Below are 20,682 nucleotides of genomic sequence, written 5' to 3' on the forward strand. Positions count from 1 at the left end.
CAAAAAGAATTCTGATACCACTCTTTGTCACATCCATCCTCTCTTGGCCTCCACTTGTTGATTTGAGAATCAACACAACTATTTTTTTTTAATCTGACAGTTTTCTCTTGCTCATTTGTAGGGATGTGAATCGTTTTCCATATCGTCTTAACGATAGAAATCATGTGGCAGGGCAAGAAAATCGTCTTAGGCACGATTTTTTAGTTAAAAAATCGTTAAAAATCGTTTTTTCCGATTAGTGCGCACTAACTCGAGTTAGTGCGCACTAACGGGAGTTAGTGCGCACTAACTGGGAGTTAGTGCGCACTAACTGAAAATGATACAATTTGACACTTTTCAGGTCAGTTAAGGTCAGTTTAGGAATGAATATGTATTCCTATTGGCTGCCCTCTTATTTATTCATGTTACCAAGTTTCCTACTGACAGTATATGGGGGATGGGAAATGGAAACAGTTGGTAGCTTGACAAAACAAGTAATGTGATCAGTCAATGTGACTAGAACTTGTGCCCTAACCCTGATACCAGGGGTATTGTGATCTTCCTGCACACAGTGCCCTATCCCTATTAATACCAGGAGTGTTGTGATCTTCCTGCACATAGTGCCCTATCCCTAATACCAGGGGTGTTGTGATCTTCCTGCACACAGTGCCCTATTCCTGATACTGGGGGTGTTGTGATCTTCCTGCACACAGTGCCCTATTCCTGATACCGGGGGTGTTGTGATCTTCTTGCACACATCCCGATATCAGGGATAGGGCACTGCATGCAGGAAGATCACAACACTCCTGGTATTAATAGGGATAGGGCACTGCATGCAGGAAGATCACAACACTCCTGGTATTAATAGGGATAGGGCACTGCATGCAGGAAGATCACAACACCCCTGGTATCAGGGATAGGGCACTGTGTGCAGGAAGATCACAATACCCCGGAGGAGTGAGGGTCAGGCAGCTCCCCCCTGTCTGTGAAGCCAGCCTCTCACTAGTAATGCAGGGAGGGAGCTGTCTCAGACTTCACCATCCTCCCCCCCCCCCCCTTACCCACACACTATTCACTAGCTGGGACATGGGGGAAGTCAGGAGTGAGGGTCAGGCAGCTCCCCCCTGTCTGTGAAGCCAGCCTCTCACTAGTAATGCAGGGAGGGAGCTGTCTCAGACTTCACCATCCACCCCCCCCCCTCACCCACACACCATTCACTAGCTGGGACATGGGGGAAGTCAGGAGTGAGGGTCAGGCAGCTCCCCCCTGTCTGTGAAGCCAGCCTCTCACTAGTAATGCAGGGAGGGAGCTGTCTCAGACTTCACCATCCTCCCCCCCCCCCCTCACCCACACACCATTCACTAGCTGGGACATGGGGGAAGTCAGGAGTGAGGGACAGGCAGCTCCCCCCTGTCTGTGAAGCCAGCCTCTCACTAGTAATGCAGGGAGGGAGCTGTCTCAGACTTCACCATCCTCCCCCCCCCCCTCACCCACACACCATTCACTAGCTGGGACATGGGGGAAGTCAGGAGTGAGGGTCAGGCAGCCCCCCCCTGTCTGTGAAGCCAGCCTCTCACTAGTAATGCAGGGAGGGAGCTGTCTCAGACTTCACCATCCTCCCCCCCCCCCTCACCCACACACCATTCACTAGCTGGGACATGGGGGAAGTCAGGAGTGAGGGTCAGGCAGCTCCCCCCTGTCTGTGAAGCCAGCCTCTCACTAGTAATGCAGGGAGGGAGCTGTCTCAGACTTCACCATCCTCGCCCCCCCCCTCACCCACACACCATTCACTAGCTGGGACATGGGGGAAGTCAGGAGTGAGGGTCAGGCAGCTCCCCCCTGTCTGCGAAGCCAGCCTCTCACTAGTAATGCAGGGCGGGAGCTGTCTCAGACTTCACCATCCTCCCCCCCCCCTCACCCACACACCATTCACTAGCTGGGACATGGGGGAAGTCAGGAGTGAGGGTCAGGCAGCTCCCCCCTGTCTGTGAAGCCAGCCTCTCACTAGTAATGCAGGGAGGGAGCTGTCTCAGACTTCACCATCCTCCCCCCCCCCCTCACCCACACACCATTCACTAGCTGGGACATGGGGGAAGTCAGGAGTGAGGGTCAGGCAGCTCCCCCCTGTCTGTGAAGCCAGCCTCTCACTAGTAATGCAGGGAGGGAGCTGTCTCAGACTTCACCATCCTCCCCCCCCCCCCCTCACCCACACACCATTCACTAGCTGGGACATGGGGGAAGTCAGGAGTGAGGGTCAGGCAGCTCCCCCCTGTCTGTGAAGCCAGCCTCTCACTAGTAATGCAGGGAGGGAGCTGTCTCAGACTTCACCATCCACCCACCCCCCCCCCCTCACCCACACACCATTCACTAGCTGGGACATGGGGGAAGTCAGGAGTGAGGGTCAGGCAGCTCCCCCCTGTCTGTGAAGCCAGCCTCTCACTAGTAATGCAGGGAGGGAGCTGTCTCAGACTTCACCATCCTCCCCCCCCCCCCCTCACCCACACACCATTCACTAGCTGGGACATGGGGGAAGTCAGGAGTGAGGGTCAGGCAGCTCCCCCCTGTCTGTGAAGCCAGCCTCTCACTAGTAATGCAGGGAGGGAGCTGTCTCAGACTTCACCATCCTCCCCCCCCCCCCCTCACCCACACACCATTCACTAGCTGGGACATGGGGGAAGTCAGGAGTGAGGGTCAGGCAGCTCCCCCCTGTCTGTGAAGCCAGCCTCTCACTAGTAATGCAGGGAGGGAGCTGTCTCAGACTTCATCATCCTCCCCCCCCCCCCCGCACCCACACACCATTCACTAGCTGGGACATGGGGGAAGTCAGGAGTGAGGGTCAGGCAGCTCCCCCCTGTCTGTGAAGCCAGCCTCTCACTAGTAATGCAGGGAGGGAGCTGTCTCAGACTTCACCATCCTCCCCCCCCCCCCTCACCCACACACCATTCACTAGCTGGGACATGGGGGAAGTCAGGAGTGAGGGTCAGGCAGCTCCCCCCTGTCTGTGAAGCCAGCCTCTCACTAGTAATGCAGGGAGGGAGCTGTCTCAGACTTCACCATCCTCCCCCCCCCCCCCCTCACCCACACACCATTCACTAGCTGGGACATGGGGGAAGTCAGGAGTGAGGGTCAGGCAGCTCCCCCCTGTCTGTGAAGCCAGCCTCTCACTAGTAATGCAGGGAGGGAGCTGTCTCAGACTTCACCATCCACCCCCCCCCCCCTCACCCACACACCATTCACTAGCTGGGACATGGGGGAAGTCAGGAGTGAGGGTCAGGCAGCTCCCCCCTGTCTGTGAAGCCAGCCTCTCACTAGTAATGCAGGGAGGGAGCTGTCTCAGACTTCACCATCCTCCCCCCCCCCCCTCACCCACACACCATTCACTAGCTGGGACATGGGGGAAGTCAGGAGTGAGGGTCAGGCAGCTCCCCCCTGTCTGTGAAGCCAGCCTCTCACTAGTAATGCAGGGAGGGAGCTGTCTCAGACTTCACCATCCTCCCCCCCCCCCTCACCCACACACCATTCACTAGCTGGGACATGGGGGAAGTCAGGAGTGAGGGTCAGGCAGCTCCCCCCTGTCTGTGAAGCCAGCCTCTCACTAGTAATGCAGGGAGGGAGCTGTCTCAGACTTCACCATCCTCCCCCCCCCCCTCACCCACACACCATTCACTAGCTGGGACATGGGGGAAGTCAGGAGTGAGGGTCAGGCAGCTCCCCCCTGTCTGTGAAGCCAGCCTCTCACTAGTAATGCAGGGAGGGAGCTGTCTCAGACTGGTATCAGGGTTAGGGCACTGTGTGCAGGAAGATCACAACACTCCTGGTATTAATAGGGATAGGGCACTGTAAGAGATGACTGTAGTAGATTGAATAAAGATCTGATGTTTCTGCTCTCCTCACACCAAACAAAAACAACACACAAGCAGAGAAGCCCTTCTTACAAAGCTGAGCTAGTGAGTTAAGTAGGAGGAAAAGTAAACATACTGGTGCCAGTGTGGCTACTTAAAAAATACACTTACCAACAATCAATTACATATATTTGAACTGTGTATAGTTCCAGCCAGGACCACCTTTCTAAAATGCACAGTGATTGGCAAATTCAACATGCACTAGCATTTCAGGTGCCTGCTAACAAAAATAATAAACAAACAAGTTCTAGTCACGTGAGTGCTGATCATTACATTACTTTTTTTGTCAAGCTTCCAACTGTTTCCATTTCACATCCCCCCAACCATATTGGTAACATCAATAGATAAGAGCACAGCCAGCCAATAGGAATACATACATACATATTCATTCCTAAGTGACCTTTACTGACCTGGGAAGTGTGAACACTTTGTTTCATTTTCTGTTGGTGTTCGTTAGTTTCCAGTTCCATTTCCCATCCCCCCAACCATCACCTCAGTGGTAACCTTGGTAACATCAATAGATAAGAGGGCAGCCAGCCAATAGGAACACATATTCATTCCTAACTGACCTTCAGTGACCTGGAAAGTGTTTATTTGTATCATTTTCAGTTAGTGCGCACTAAATCGAGTTACTGCGCACTAACGGGGAGTTAGTGCGCACTAACACGATTTAACGATTTTTAACGATAAATCGTTAGAATTTCTATTGTATCGTGTTCTATAACGATTTAAGACGATATAAACATTATCGGACGATAATTTTAATCGTTGAAAAACGATTCACATCCCTACTCATTTGTACTTTCAGCTCATTCAGAGCCAGAGCTGTAATCTGGTACAATTAGCCATTTGACAATTGCCTCTATCAATTTCCCCCCTATTTTTATTCCCTCCAACATACCTAATCTGCAGTGGCAATCCTTGATTAGGGGCCATGCATCAAGGCTCCTACCAAAAGGTTACATTAATGGGACCTGAATCCAGTCACTAGGTGTCACCCTTAAGCAATACAAAAGCAGCAGAGCACAAGAAAATAAACACGGACCGTGTTTCGCCAGGCGGCTGCATCAGGAGGGACAAATCAGGTAACCATCAAAATAACAGGAAGCAAATCATCAGGCTTCCTGATATTTTGATGGTTACCTGATTTGTCTGTCCTGATGCAGCCGCCCGGCGAAACACGGTCCATGTCGGGGAACCTTGCACCTCTTCTCTACTTGAATTTTCTTATATTGATTAAATATGGGAAAAGTGCTATAAATATTGTTTAGGGTCGATCTTTTGAAGGGCAGATCTATACTGCAACAGCGACACTCGTTCTCTCTATGTGACTTTTAAGCAATGACCTTGACTCCCTATCTTCCTGGGGGGGGGGGGGGGGCTGTGAATGCTGCTGCTGCATTATTCCCAATCTCCTGTGAAATTGGGAGCAGAAGACCTCACATAGGGATCAAACCAGACTTTCCACATTGCAATATGCATCACTGCTACTGATTCACTGAACCAATCAACAAGACAATATTTTAATTTTATTAAAAAATAAATAAATAAATAAAAACAGGAGAAATAGGTGGGAAAAATAAGTTGCACTCCATCAGAAGTAGAATATCACTCAGTACGGGCCACTGAGAAACTGTATGATACATATGGATGAAAAGCAAGTAGTTGGGCCTATGCTTTGTAGAAAATTCTCCCTTGATTGCTATAAAGGCATTCATGGAACAAGCTGGTATTCCTAATGGTTTGTATTTATTTCTGAGGTAGAAAAGTTGCAGATATTTACAAAAGAAAGATTATATCCATTATTAAAGGAGAATGATTTGAAAGGGGGAACGACTGATTTAAGAAAGAAATACTGTCAACAAGTTGATTGATTTTATGATTATGTGTATTGTATTGTTTTAATCTATGAATATAAACTTTGTGAACTGCCATGATTGTTTTCCAGAATTATGGTATAAAAATAAATATACATCTTATGTATTGCAACTCAGAGCTAAGATGTTGGTCTCTTACAAAGAGCTCTAAATTGAGCCTTCAGGGCCACAGGTGAAATCATTTTTCCAGTTATTGCATCAAGCACACTATACAATCACCTAGAGGGAAGCTGTTTTTAGGGTGGCACCAAGGACTTCTGAGCAGCACAGAAGCATCTGCAAGCAGATGATCAAGAAAAGTCCACTTTAAAAATACCTGTTTGTGCACGGAATCAGTGCTGATAAACACTTACACATTAATGCCTGCCCTCAAGCAGGTTAACATTAATGTGTGTGCATGAAAATTTACATGCATACTTTCAAAGATTTAAAGTCTGTGTCCAAATGTTTTCTCTATCCCATCCATGTCCCCCTGGAATGCCTCTTTGTAATGCACATACTTTTATGTGCACAACCCCTCCTTTCCCCCCGGTCAATTTTCAAAAGGCCATTTGCATGCATAGGGCCCGATTTTAAAAAGCATTTACAAACGTAAAACTGGGTTTTACACATATAAATGCACTTTACTCATGTAAGTAGGCTTTTGAATATATGCCTTTGAAATGTCCATAGGATTTACCTGCATACATACACTTTATGCACTTAAATGGCTTTTGAAAATTGCTATGATAGTAGTTACATTTACATGAGTAAATCCTTTTGAAAATTCACATGATAATACTGGAATTTATGTGCATAAATGGCTTTGAAAATTCACCCCAAATGTATTTTAAAAATTACACATAGACATGGTCGTTGACACAATTAACATATTACAGTAAGTACAGTATACAACTTTGGAATTCTAGAATACTCATGCAAACCAATCAATAAAAAGTGTCAGATTACGTTATAGTTCTCAAAATATATTTGTTTTTCTAAACAAAACTTAAGTGACCTTCAGTTTCAAAGAAATATGGTTAATAATAAAGTCAAAATAATTTTGATGATTCCTATTCCTAATTAAAGTTCTTCCCTTTAGGAAGTGTTGCCTTTTCCAACCCATCAGCTGTGGCTTTTCTCCACAGGAAGTAGGGAAGCAGCGTTCACCTACGCCATTACCGCTGCTGGGGTTGCACACGCTGTCACCTCTGCCTGCAGCCAGGGCAATCTGAGCAACTGTGGCTGTGACCGAGAGAAACAGGGCTACTACAACCAGGAGGAGGGCTGGAAGTGGGGAGGCTGCTCAGCGGATGTCAGATACGGCATTGAATTCTCCAGGAGGTTTGTTGATGCCAGAGAAATCAAAAAGAATGCACGGAGGCTGATGAACTTGCACAACAATGAGGCTGGAAGAAAGGTATTCTAGAACAGGAGTGGGTGAAATGATATTCTTTGCAAGGAGTGATGGGCTAGAAGCATTTGTTACAATTAGCAGGAAGTGTGGTCAGATGTCAAAACTGAACTACAACTCAGCAGACACTGACAGACATTAATGGATGCAAGCATGAGTTCCCCGATTCTACTGAGTTTCTGTGTGACCTTATCCATAACCAAAATCATTTATCTTTCTGTGCTTGAATCTTTGCTAAACTATACTAGTATTATGAATGAAAATGTTCCTTCTCCCCTTTGTATGTTCCATTCAGACCATGCTCCAAAAATAGGCTGCGTGCATATTTCTGAAGTAATAAAAAATATAAAGCATCCTTTAAGGATGAAAGAAGCTATACAAAATCATACATATATTATAGCTGCTTTATTAATTGATGAGTGCCCTAATATTTCCCCCACCAACATGTTTTTGCCTGCCATTCAGAATTCTTTGAATCCAGTACCATCCATAAAATATTTCTAAGACCTGTGTTCTTAATTTGAGACATCTTAAAGTTTGTTAACAATCCTTCGCTTGATACCTATGTAAAAACCCCTAACTGTGCCAAAGTTGATCCCAAGCCTGCTCTCGGGGAGGGTACATTTTCAATAGCCCACAAAGGATAAAATCTTCAGGTACTTTTTACCCACAGACCGTGGCCTGAATTTTCAAATCCTATTTATGCACATAAATCCACTGTGGAAATTTGCAGAACCAGTGCCTCGGAAGCAGCTGCAACTTTGCACATGTATGTTTATACACATACCTTGGAAAATCGAAAATAAGTATGTAAATCATATCCCTGCTCCAACTCCAACCACCCAGAATACTTCTCTGTCATGCACATAAAAGTGTGCGTGAAATCACTTTTGCATGTACTTTTATCCACACAGCCCCCCTCCCCTGGTAATTTTTAAAAGGCCATGTATGTGCATAAAACTGGGTTTTGTATGCATCTAAATGGTTTTGAAAATTAGCCCTAAAATAAAAAACTATGTGCCACTATAGGTGCTGCTTCTGACCCTATCTATCTGTACATAATGCTGGAGAATGATGTAAAGAGTGAAAAGATACTTTTTAAACTAGAAGAATACCTCTATACCAAGAGTATATATTAACCCAAAATGTCAAGTATTTGTACTATACTATGATTATTACTGTTTCTTTCCTTTGAATTTCTAAGTGAATCACACAGAGATTCAAGTGAATGGCAGTGCATTCAGTATCAGTATATTTGTTTTTGTAAATGGTTCATCTGAATGAATAGGAAACACTGCTCTTAGGGGCCCTTTGTACTAAGCTGCGTTATAGCTAGCACTATGTATTACCATGCATGACAACCCCCATTAATGAGGTCATGATAAAAATAATGCCACATTAAATTTGGCTCTTCCCCATACTTTTAAAAGATAAATGCCACAGTAAAGAGCTCATTACTTATTACTGTAGTGTGTACCAATCTGCAGTAAATTGCTTGGTTAAATTTTTACCATCTCCTTCAGAGGAGTAGTTAATTGATAGGCCACTGAAATTCCCTGCCCCTCTCTCCTTCCCACTGCCAGCTCAGCCTGCGGAAGGTTTATTGGGGGAAAGGAGGAGAAAGGTCAGGATGGTATGTCTTGCTTTGAGTGTGTGTGAGAGAGAGAGATGGGGGAGGGAGAGAACTGATACTTATGGAGCACTATCAGGAACATTGGTACATCAGGGGGACTCGAAGGTAGAAGGGGGAAGGTGTTCTCCTTGGCTAATTGCCCTTTCATTTTAGTCTAGTTAACAAGGGAGAATGTGCACAAAAAAATATTATAAGCAGAGCACACCCATTCTAAGAGCAGTGTTCACTTTTACACAGGTCTTAAAAAGGGCAATATTCAAAGCCACTTCCACAAATCAAACAATGTTTTACGCATGGAAATGGACTTTCAGAAAATTGCCTTCTTTATGTGCAGATAAAATTACATACATTTGTGTCACTACATGTGTAAATCTACCTGCAGCAATAAGAGGCATTCCTGAGGCTGGGGATAGGGAGGAATTTTCATTCCATGCATATTTTTGAATTTCCTAAAGTATGTGCATAAGTTTTCTCATAAAACTAACAACAAAACTTAGTAGGTGTTAATGTATGCAGGTAGTTTTTCAGAAGATAATTTTTAAAGCAAAAGTATTAATCATGTGCATTTGTTGAAACAAATGGGTAAAATGGGACGAATGAGGCCATTGACAATTCATTTTTGGTCTTCTGATTATAGTCTATGGGCAAATAAAATTGCAGGTAACAGTTTTTTTTTTCTGCTCAACCTGTTTATTCTGCTCAAGGTAACTTAATAAACAACCAGTGATGTTACAGTCACCCAGTTTGACTGGAGTCAAGGCAGGAAGCAGCAGGAAAGTAGGACCAATCAAGGTCAAATATTTTTTTAAACAGATTAACCTAGCTGACACTTTTATGGATCACTAACGACTTCCTCTTCTTGATTTGAACACAAGAAGTGCCATGCTTAGTCAGACCAGAGCATCCTGTCTCTGATAGTGGCCAATCTGAGTCACAACTACCAGGCAGATCCCCAATAGTTGATCTCTTTTTTGCATCTCACTCTCAGGGAAGAGTATTGGCTTTCCCCAGGTCTATCTGGCTAATAACTATTTATAGACTTGTCCTTAAGGAAGTTGTCAAATTCACATTAGAACACCAACTATCTTCCCGATTTTAAAAAACTGGTGTGCGCAGAAACTGGGAGATATGTGCGTGGCTGGGCCGTGCACATGCCAAGCACATTTTAGAAATGGCCCGATCTCGTGCATATCGAGAGATACACACAGAAGTACCATGCTCTGTAAAAAGAGGGGACTGGGGTGGGGGCCAGCTGGGACAGCACCATTAGGTGCTGACCCGGGGAAGCATGTGCCGGCAACTGGCCAGCACGTGGAACTTACTCCTGCTCCATTGAATGGGTAAGTTCTTAAACAAAAAAACTCTAGGGTAGTTAGGGAAGGTTTAGGTGTCAGGGAGGAGAAGAGAGGGGAAAAGGGAGAAAGGCTAGGTAGGAGGATAGGAAAGTTCCCTCCCAGTCCGCTCCTTAATTGAAGCAGATTGAGGGGGAACTGGGGTAGGCCTACTCATGTCGCCATGCGGTTTTTACAAATATTTCCCCCCTGTGCGCGAGAGTCGTGATCCGCGTGCACGTGAGCGCGCCGCTATGAAATCGGGCTTGCACGTGCACATGGGTATCATATTTTATAACATGCGCACGGTGATGTGCGCATGTTATAAAATCGATGCATCCATGCGCGCGTGCAGGGGACCGCGCGCATCTGAACACGTGTTCCGGGAACCGCGTGCACATGGAGGCGGGTGCCTGGTCTTTTGAAAATCAACCTTTAAGTTAGCTCCCTTGATAACATCCTCTGGCAACAGATTCCATAGATTTGTGTGCTGAATAAAAAAAAGACTTTCTATGATTTGTTTTAAATCTGCTGATTGCTGGTTTCATGGAGTGTTCCTAATCCTAGTATTATTTGAAAAGATAAATTAACTGTTCCCTATTTACCTCTCACACCCCACCCATGATTTTATAAATCTCAATCCTATCCCCTCTCAATCATTTCTTTTCCAAGCTAAAGAGCCCTAATCTGTTTAGCTTTTCTTCATAAGGGAACTTTTCTATTTCCTTTTATCATTTTGTCACTCTTCTTTGTACCTTTTCTATGTCCACTATGTCATTTTTTTTAGATGGGGGAAACTAGAACTGCACACAGTACTCAAAGTGTGGTTGCACCATGGATTTATGCTAAGGTATTATGATGTTCTCAGTTTTGTTCTCTGTTTCTTTTCAAATAAATCCTAACATTCTGTTTGCCTTTTCAACTGCCACTGCAAAGTGAGCCAAAGTTTAAGGTATAGTTAGGGACCTTTGTTTCAAGCTTTTATTTTATTTTGACTTGGAATTTCAGTGTTAGAACAAAAAAAGAAATCAGTGGAAAAATAACTTTTCCACTGACTTCTCTCCAGTGTGTTATACCAAAGTCATCAAAATCAAAGTGCACATCCATCTCAGGGATGACGGATAGCATTCTCTTGTTTAGATATTTATTTATTTATTTTATTTATACAGCTTTTTTTTATACCGGTGTTCAGAGCAAAGACCGTCGCATCGGTTTACAGTATTACAATGTAAGAAACAATAATACAATTATAAAACCATTGAATACGTAAAAATATCTAAATAAAATTCATAGATTAAATGTTTAAACTAATTTAAATTCATAATACAAATTAAAAATAACAATAAAATAAAGTGTCACAAGGTAAAGAATCTAAAGTAAATGATAAATTGGTGATAACTAAAATAGAACATTGCAAATTAATAATTTCATGGTGATATCAGCCTGAAGTTTCATTAAATGCCTGATTGAAAAGCCATGTTTTTATCATTTTTCTGAAAACCTTAAAATTAGATTTAAGCTGTATTTGTTCTAGGAGTGTATTCCAAATTTTAGGCCCTGCCAGAGATAAGGCTCTGTCTCTGACAGAGGATAATTTGGCTGTGGAGGGGTGGGATTAGATAGAAACCCTTTGTTTGCCAACCTCAAAGTGCGCTGCGGTGTGTGTAACCGTATGGTAGCGTTTAACCATTCTACCTTTTTTTTCCGTAAATTGCTTTATGTAATATGCACAGTGTCTTATATTGTATCCGCTTTTCGATAGGCAGCCAGTGTAAATTCATTAGTACTGGGATAATGTGGTCCTATTTGCGTGATCCAGTTAAAATTCTCGCTGCACAGTTTTGTAATATTTGTAGTGGTCTGATTGTGGAGTATGGTAAACCTAAAAGCAAAGAACTGCAGTAATCTGTACCAGTGAAAATGAAAGCTTGTAGTACAGATTGGAAATCGTTTAAATTTAATAACGGTTCTAGTTTTCTAAGTATTAGTAATTTATGGTAGCCTTCTTTTGTTTTTGTTGCAATATGGGTTTTAAAGTTTAGTTCTGGGTCTATGTAGACCCCGAGGTCTCTAACTTTTGTGCCAAGTTTGATTTGTAGATTATCAAATTGTAATTCGTTCTTATTGTCGTTTGAAGTAATTTTCCTTTCAAGTAGGACTATTTTGTTTTTTTCTATATTTAGGCTTAATTTCATTTGTGTTAACAGTTGTTTTATCACATGTAAATACATTGCAGTGAGTCGTAAGGTTTTTTCAAGGGTGTCTGTGATTGGAATAATGAGCTGAATGTCATCTGCTTAAATGTAGCTTAGACCTAGACCAGAAATGAGATGGCAGAGAGGAATCATATATTAGGGGTGTACATTCGTTTTGAACGCATATGTAAAACGCAACTTATATTTTTAAAAGAGAAAAAAAAGGTTTGATGCGCAACGCATCGCGACTTCCAACTTATTCAACATAGCTATGTTGAATACGTTGAACCTAAATAAACACTTAAACCCCCCACCCTCCTGACCCCCCCAAGACTTACCAAAACTCCCTGGTGGTCCAGCGGGGAGTCAGGAAACCATCCCTGCATTCCTTTGCGATTTCCTCACGGCGCCAATAGCCTGTGTCACAGGGGCTGCCTGTGCCATTGGTCAGCCCCTGTCACATGGTCACGGCGCCATCTTGTGCTTCTACCACGTGACAGGTAGGTCATGTGGCAGGAGGTCGCTCCGGGACCCCCGCTGGACCGAACCGGAACTTTTGGCCAGCTTGGGGGGGTCAGGAGGCCCCCCCAAGCTGGCCAATGGTCAGGAGGGCCCCCCCAAGCTGGCCAAAAGTTCCGGTTCGGTCCAGCGGGGGTCCCGGAGCGACCTCCTGCCACATGACCTACCTGTCACGTGGTAGAAGCACAAGATGGCGCCGTGACCATGTGACAGGGGCTGACCAATGGCACAGGCAGCCCCTGTGACACAGGCTATTGGCGCTGTGAGGAAATCGCAAAGGAGTGCAGGGATGGCTTCCTGACTCCCCGCTGGACCACCAGGGAGTTTTGGTAAGTCTTGGGGGGGATTAAGGAGGGTGGGGAGTTTAAATTTTTATTTAGGGAACCGGGAAACGTATGGTCAGATCCACAACTTATGGATTTCTCCATACTTTCATATTGAACGGAATCGACCCTCACCTTCAACGTATCAACGTTTCAATGAAAACTTTTTGCCTGCACATCCCTATCATATATACATTGAACAATATTGCAGATAGTGCGGAGCCTTGTGGAACTCCTGTTTCTAGATTTATAACGTCAGATGAAGAATTATTAAAGTTGACTCGATAGGTTCTGTTATTGAAACATGAGGTAAACCATTCAAGTGTCTTACCGCTTAGACCAATTTTTGTGAGTCACCGTATGAGGATGTTGAGGTCAACCGTGTTGAAGGCTGCGGAAAGGTCTAGCATCAACAATAGATATTTTTGACCATTATCGGATCCACGTAGTATTGTATCATGGAGTGAGAGGAGGAGAGTTTCGGTGCTGAAGTTTTTCCTAAATCCAAATTGTGTTGGGTATCATATGTCATTCTGTTCTAGGTGCTTGTTTAGCTATTGTAGCACGACTTTCTCAATTAACTTGGCGATATAAGGTAAATTGGAAATTGGTCTTTAGTTGCTGAGAATAGTGCTATCTAGGTTCTTTTGTTTTAATATTGGTTTTACAGTAGCTTGTTTTAACAATTCTGGCAAGATGCCTTCTTCTAAAGATAAATTGATAATAGTGCTCATTGTTGGGGCAATTATCTGGGAGATTTGTTTAAGGATCTGTATTGGTATTGCATGAAATGGATGCTGAGCAGGGATTAAGCCTTTTATTAGTCTTGTCACTTCTGCAATTGAAATATTGTCAAACTTAGACCAGGGCATGTTCGCTTTTGCATTCATCACAATTTCTTGGGTTGGCGTTTTGTCTAAGTTTGAAACAAGAGTATTAATTTTAGTTTTAAAGAATAGTGCTAGCTCCTGGCTGAGGTTGTGATTTGTCTCTACATATGATTGTGTTGGTTTGTTAATTAACTTATTCACTATGTTAAAGAGGGTTCTTGGGTTTTGTACAGCCATTCAGGAATATGGCATCAGCTATCCCTGAGATGGATGCCAAAGTGACATCATTTTGGCACCATCTGGTGCACTGGAGATGCCATTTTTAAAACACTAAGAGCAAGGGGTAAGAGCAAGTAGGCTTCACTCCTCCCCTTCCAGTTGGGGATATGGCTGGGATAAGTAGATTCTGGGGATGTCCACATCCCCATAAAATTTTAAAGGGTGGGGATTGAAAAGATGCAGGCTTGTCCCAGAGAAGCCCAGCCAGGTAGGCCTGGGCTCCAGGCTGGATTTTGTCTTTAAGGAGCTGGGGAGTCTGAAGGGCCTGGAGAGATACCAGCTGGCCCAGGGAGGCCTGGACCCTGGATAAGATTTTGCCCCAGCAAGGGGAAGGGGGTTGAAGGGTCCACAGAGGTCCTAAATTGGCCTGAGGAGTTCTAGCCAAGTAGACCTGGGTCCTGGGCTTCTCTTTGCCAGATGGGATGGGAGACCCTTTTTTTCTTTTAGGTTTTTTTTTTGCCCAAAAACAAAAATTCCTGAAATATTTTGGATATTTTCATGAGAGGGTATTTTCATTCATTGTATTACAAGGATTCATTCAAAATAAACATATATCCCTATTTTGCACAATTGGTTCAGAATTAGTCTATTGTCTTAATTTGTGCATTATTTTCTCTCAAGAAACACAGAATTGTTTAATTTATGCAATTGCACAAGAAAAGGTTGGTTTTATTAAACAAAGGTTTCATGGTAAAAACTTATCATTCTCAATATTATGCTTGGGTTCACAAACTTTTTCTCATTACTGAATATCTTGTGCTTTTATTAGGGATGTGCAGAAGGAAAAAAATTGTTTCGATTCGGTTTTCATTTCGCCAGGACCCAAATTCATTGCATTCATTTCTTAGGGGGGAAAACCAATTCATTGGTTAGTTTTATTCGTTTTCCGATTTCCCATTAAAGTCAATGGGGGAAGTATTTACGGCCTATTTTTGGCTGCAGAACTGGAGTTTTCTTATCAATTCTGATAAAACTTCTGGGGAGCAATCATCAGAACGAGAAAAGAGCTCCAAGGTACTTAGGCTGTGGCAAAGTGGCACCAAAGTGGCATGAATAGCCTAAGGCACTTTAAAGGGGCAAAGGGGTACCAGGAGTGGCAAGAGTGCTTTAACAAGGTACAAAGCAGCAGCGAGAGTGTCAAAAACAGACCACAGCTTCAAAAGAGAGCACCGATAACAGATGCATGAACCCTCGAAGGCAGCACGACAGGCAAAGTGGCAAGACAAGTGAAATCAACATCCTACAGCACAATGAAGGGGGAACATAGCAAACAGAAAGACTAGCACCAATACATTGAGGAACCATGATAGTGGCATGAACACCACAAGGAGTTGAGTGAGTCATCTGATGTATGGCAGCAAGGCAGAGTAGCAGAAAGCTGATAGGGGTAAGACAGCCTGGCAGAGCAGAGGTAGTCTGGTCCCTGTGGTTTTGATAGGGGCAAGACAGGCTGGCAGAGCTGAGGTAGTCAGGTCTCTGTGGTTTCAATAGGGGCAAGACAGGCTGGCCCCGGGGAGAGTTCCCTTTCCTTTGCACAGGAAAGGGCTCCCTAGAATGGGTTCACCCCTAGAGTAGGGTGTATCCATTGGCGTCTAGTGAGTTCTCACTGGTCTTCTAAAATCTGATGGAGTTAGCAGATATACAAACGAGAATTTTCAAGGCTGAGGTGGAGGAAGGTGCCATGTGAATAGCAGTTCAACATGGGTCAACAGGTACTAAGAGATAGGCTGGCTACCCCGGGGAGAGTTCCCTTTCCTTTGAGCAGGAAAGGGCTCCCGGAATGGGCTGGCCCCTAGAGTGGAGCACGAGCCTTCAAAGTGTGGCAATGTGGAGAAGGGTGCCATGTGAACAACAGTTCAACATGCGTCAACAGGTAGTATGGCTACACCTGGGGAAAGTTCCCTTTTGTTTGAGCAGGAAAGGGCACCTGGACAGACAGGCACAGCATTAGAGGTCAAGCCCTCTTAGAGACATAAAGCCTGGATGGACAGGCAGGCACAGCATTAGAGAATAGAGGTCAAGCCCTTGTAGGGATGTATATCCTGGACGGACAGGCACAGCATTCGAGGTCAAGCCCTTATAGGGACATAAGGCCTGGACGGATGGCACAGCATTAGAGGTCAAGCCCTTGTAGGGACATAAGGCCTTGATGGACAGGCACAGCATTAGAGGTCAAGCCCTCTTAGAGACATAAAGCCTGGATGGACAGGCAGGCACAGCATTAGAGAATAGAGGTCAAGCCCTTGTAGGGATGTAAATCCTGGATGGACAGGCACAGCATTCGAGGTCAAGCCCTTATAGGGACATAAGGCCTGGACAGATGGCACAGCATTAGAGGTCAAGCCCTTGTAGGGTCAAAAGGCCTGGACGGACAGGCACAGCATTCAAGGATAGAGCACAAGCCCTTGTAGGGACATAAGGCCTGGATGGATAGGCACAGCATTCGAGGATAGAGGTCAAGCCCTTGTAGGGACATAAAGCCTGGCAGACAGGCACAGCATTCAAGGTCAAGCCTTTTTAGGGACATAAGGCCTGGACGGACAGGCACAGCATTCGACAGACAGGCACAGCTTTAGAGGTCAAGCCCTTATAGGGACATAAGGCCTGAAAGGACAGGCACAGCATTCGAGGATAGAGGTCAAGCCCTTGTAATAATTCAACAGAGGATGCTTTTAGAGCAATAGAGACATTCCATTTGTGAAGCAAGAAATGAGCTGGAGATTATTTGTGAATATCCAGAAGCCATTAACATCTGAAGTCAGGTTTTTATGTTCTTACATTCCAAATATGGATGGACAGGCACAGCGATAGAGGTCAAGCCCTTGTAGGGACATAGGGCCTAGACGGACAGGTACAGCATTCGAGGTCAAACCCTTGTAGAGATGTAAATCCTGGACAGACAGGCACAGCATTAAAGGTCAAGCCCTCATAGGGACTTAAGGCCTGGACAGACAGACACAGCATTAGAGGTCAAGCCCTTATAAATACCCAGAAGCTATTAACTGTACTTATACACTTCAGCTGATGACAAAGGAACATGAAGAGCTCTCAGAAATAAGAAAACCGCTGCTCAAGGACAAATCTACAATATCAACCTATGTTGTCTTTTTAGTTTACACAGTGCCACTGTAAGCTATGGGAACACAGAGGATGAACTAGAGTGCAACTACCACCAGTTTTCTATAGTACTAGAAACATTAATGTTGGCACCTAAGAAAGATTTAGGGAAAATGGCCCATATTTTAAAGGTCATGAAAACTATTGAGCATTTGAACTATGCAAGCTCCAAACATCTGAAGTCAGCTTTTATGTTCTTACATTCCAAATGTTGCAAAACAGGAAAATAATATTCTAGAAAGAAGTGATGCACAAATAATTGAAACTACAATTAGAAATACTAGAACTAAACTCAGACAGGTACAGTGTTTCAGGTCAGGCCCTTGTAGGGACATACGGCCTGGATAGTGGACAGACAGGCACAGCGTTTCAGGTCAGGCCCTTGTAGGGACATACAGCCTGGACAGTGGGCAGACAGGCACAACATTCAGGTCAGGCCCTTGTAGGGACGTATGGCCTGGACAGTGGACGGACAGGCACAACATTTCAGGTCAGGCCCTTGTAGGGACATACGGTCTGCACAGTGGACGGACAGGCACAGCGTTTCAGTAAGGCCATTGTAGGGACGTACGGCCTGGACAGTGGACGGACAGGCACAGCATTTCAGGTCAGGCCCTTGTAGAGAAGTATGGCCTAGACAGTGGATAGACAGGCACAGTATTTCAGGTCAGGTACATGTGCTGATATTATCTGGAGCATAGGAGGCAGTTGGAGCTGCTGCAAGGCTTTCAATTGCTTTTATTCATCTTGCCATTCACAGGAAACATTTGGAAACCCAAGCAAAGGCAGGTTTATTTTCAAAAACACCAGCATTTCCATCAACTCTGGTGCCAGCCTTGAGCGGTGAGGGCTCATATCATCCCCTGTCATTGAAAATACATGTTCACTGGGCACACTGGTTGGTGGACATGACAGATATCACTGAGCCACTTTGGCTAGGTATGGCCAGACAGTGGACTTGTGTGCCCAATATGCCAGCGGATCTGTGTGTGGGCTCTGAGAGATACCATGTCACTGACAGTTGTGCTGGTGTCTCCTTTGTTTGGGTGGGCTGAGAGTCACTCATGCCAGCTGCTTTTTCTCTAGCCTGTAGCAGAACAGATGATTCAACCTACATTCTCCACTATCTGCAAGGGCTGGTCATGAAGGGCAATAATTTCCCCAATGCTCCTGGTTACAACTTTTGAGGCTGCCTGCCTCCTACATGGGATAGCATTAACGCACACCACCCTATTTCCTCCATGATGGGTTGTCGCTTCTTCCACATGGCAGGGGGCTGCTGGCCTGCCATCTGACTGCTAGAAGGGGCTGAGGGTGTGGGGTGACTCTGCTCCTTTTCAACCACTTTACGCTGCCTGGAAAAAGGGGTCCCCTGACTGGTACTGCTACTATCCCCAGAGAGCAGTACTGTTGTTGGGTGTTGCCTCTTCATATGATGCGTCATGCCAAAATTAGATAGATGTCCCATTTGCTTGCCTCTGCTAATAGCCCTGGCACAGTAATTACACTGAGCAAAATACGGGTCCTCCATCACTTTAAAGTGGCTCCAGATCACAGATTTCTTTAGTGATCCCTTCTCTATAGCCTTTGGAGTGGATGCTGGCACTGGAGCTGGAGTAGAGGGTGCACTCTGAGAAGCAATGCCAGGGGCATCAGTCACACTCTGTGCCTGCTCTGACTGCTTTTCCTCCTTATCATCAGTTTCATCTCTTCCCTGCAGCACTAAAGTGGAGGCTAAGACAAAACTAACATCCTCCTAAACCTTCTTCAGCTATTACTTCTTCCATTTCTGCTGATGAGAATCCCACACAAGATGATTCTTCATCGGAATCAGAAGCAAACAGTGCCTGCACTACATTGTCAACGCTAAGTCGAGTCTGCTGTCACACTGCTGCTTTTGGGTGTTGCCATTTTGTCTGGCATGAGTCAGCCTCCCCTTCTCTCATGTCCAAAACTACAGGGTCAGAAACAGGTGGGGGCTATGCATCATCTTTAAATTTCATTTTTTTCCTGATGGAACTGCCTGCCCCTCCAGAGATTTTAGATTGGAACAGGTTCCTTTTTAACTTTAAAGGGGGACTGGCACTGCCTTTTGACGTGCCTCCTATGTCAGTCCCAATCACTCTGCCACGTCTAGCTTTCCCTGACATTATGGATTTAATGTCACTGCCTACTAGGGATTTCAATTAAAAGAATTATTTCCAAAAGAGGCCCACTGGGGATTTGGCTTCAGAGAGTACTGCTGTCCCAATATACGTGAGTCTGCAAAACTGCCCCCAGGCCCATGAGGCTATGCCTGGAAATACACTAAAAGTGGGACCACTGTATGTGCACGCACCAAGCTTTTAACTACAAAAGAGGCCCACTGGGGATTTGGCTTCAGAGAGCACCGCTGTCCCAATATACATGAGTCTGCAAAACCGCCCCCAGGCCCATGAGGCTGTGCCTTAAAGTACACTAAAAGTAGGACCACTGTATGTGCACGTACCAAGCTTGTAACTACAAAAGAGGCCCACTGCGGATTTGGCTTCAGAGAGCACTGCTGTCCCAATATATGTGACTCTGCAAAACTGTCCCCAGGCCCACGAGGCTGTGCCTTAAAGTACACTAAAAGTGGGACCACTGTATATGCACGCACGAAGCTTGTAACTACAAAAGAGGCCCACTGCGGATTTGGCTTCAGAGAGTACCGCTGTCCCAATATACGTGAGTCTGTAAAACTGCCCAGTGCCCACTGATGCCCAGTGAGTGCCCTGTCTTCTTGGCATAGAAGAGCATAAAGAGATAGCCTGAGTTCAATAAAAAAAAAAGCTGCAGTTAAATAAAAAGGATGGCTTGTTTGGCACAGCAGCAAAAACGAATATCTTTTTCAATGGAAAATTCTATTAAAGTAGCTAGCAATTGAATATATCTCCCACCCACAACACCCAAATCCTGCTTGCAACCTACCCCAAGGGGTAAAATAAGCAGAAAAATGCCACTGCTAGCAGTTTCTCTCAGTGGCACAGATAGACCGTCTCAGATCAATAAAAAAAAAAGTGCGGTCAAAAAAAGTATGGCTAGTTGGCAGCAGCACTGCAGCAAAATCGAACAAATACCTTTTTCAATGGAAAATTCTATCAAAGTAGCTAGCAATTGAATACAGATTTGAGACACTTAGACTAGCTCTGAGTTCAGCCACCTCCCCGGACCACCTCCCCAGACCATCCCCGCCAAGAAAGTGAGTGGCACGCTGCGTGCTTAACGTATAAATAGTGCTGCGTCATCAGGAATAGTGTCACTGACTAAGAGTGATGATTGGCAG

At 44.9% G+C, this 20,682-nt stretch overlaps 1 protein-coding gene across 5 annotated transcripts in view; it reads left to right on the forward strand.

The window, feature by feature from the left end:
- The window catches only part of WNT7B (Wnt family member 7B), a 574,266-nt gene that overhangs the window by 461,418 nt on the left and 92,166 nt on the right, over positions 1–20,682 (forward strand). For 4 of the 5 annotated variants that reach the window (XR_003856461.1, XM_029600051.1, XM_029600050.1 and 1 more), the window contains one exon: positions 6,886–7,157. Coding sequence is in view for 4 of the 5 variants with exons in the window: in XM_029600051.1 (XP_029455911.1) it covers positions 6,886–7,157 (272 nt within the window). In the remaining variant the exon portion in view is untranslated. The remainder of the gene's footprint in view (positions 1–6,885; positions 7,158–20,682) is intronic. The other variant, XM_029600053.1, reaches the window with a different exon arrangement.

The sequence above is a fragment of the Rhinatrema bivittatum genome, chromosome 4 (assembly GCF_901001135.1).
Source record: "Rhinatrema bivittatum chromosome 4, aRhiBiv1.1, whole genome shotgun sequence".
Taxonomy (NCBI): Eukaryota; Metazoa; Chordata; class Amphibia; order Gymnophiona; family Rhinatrematidae; genus Rhinatrema; species Rhinatrema bivittatum.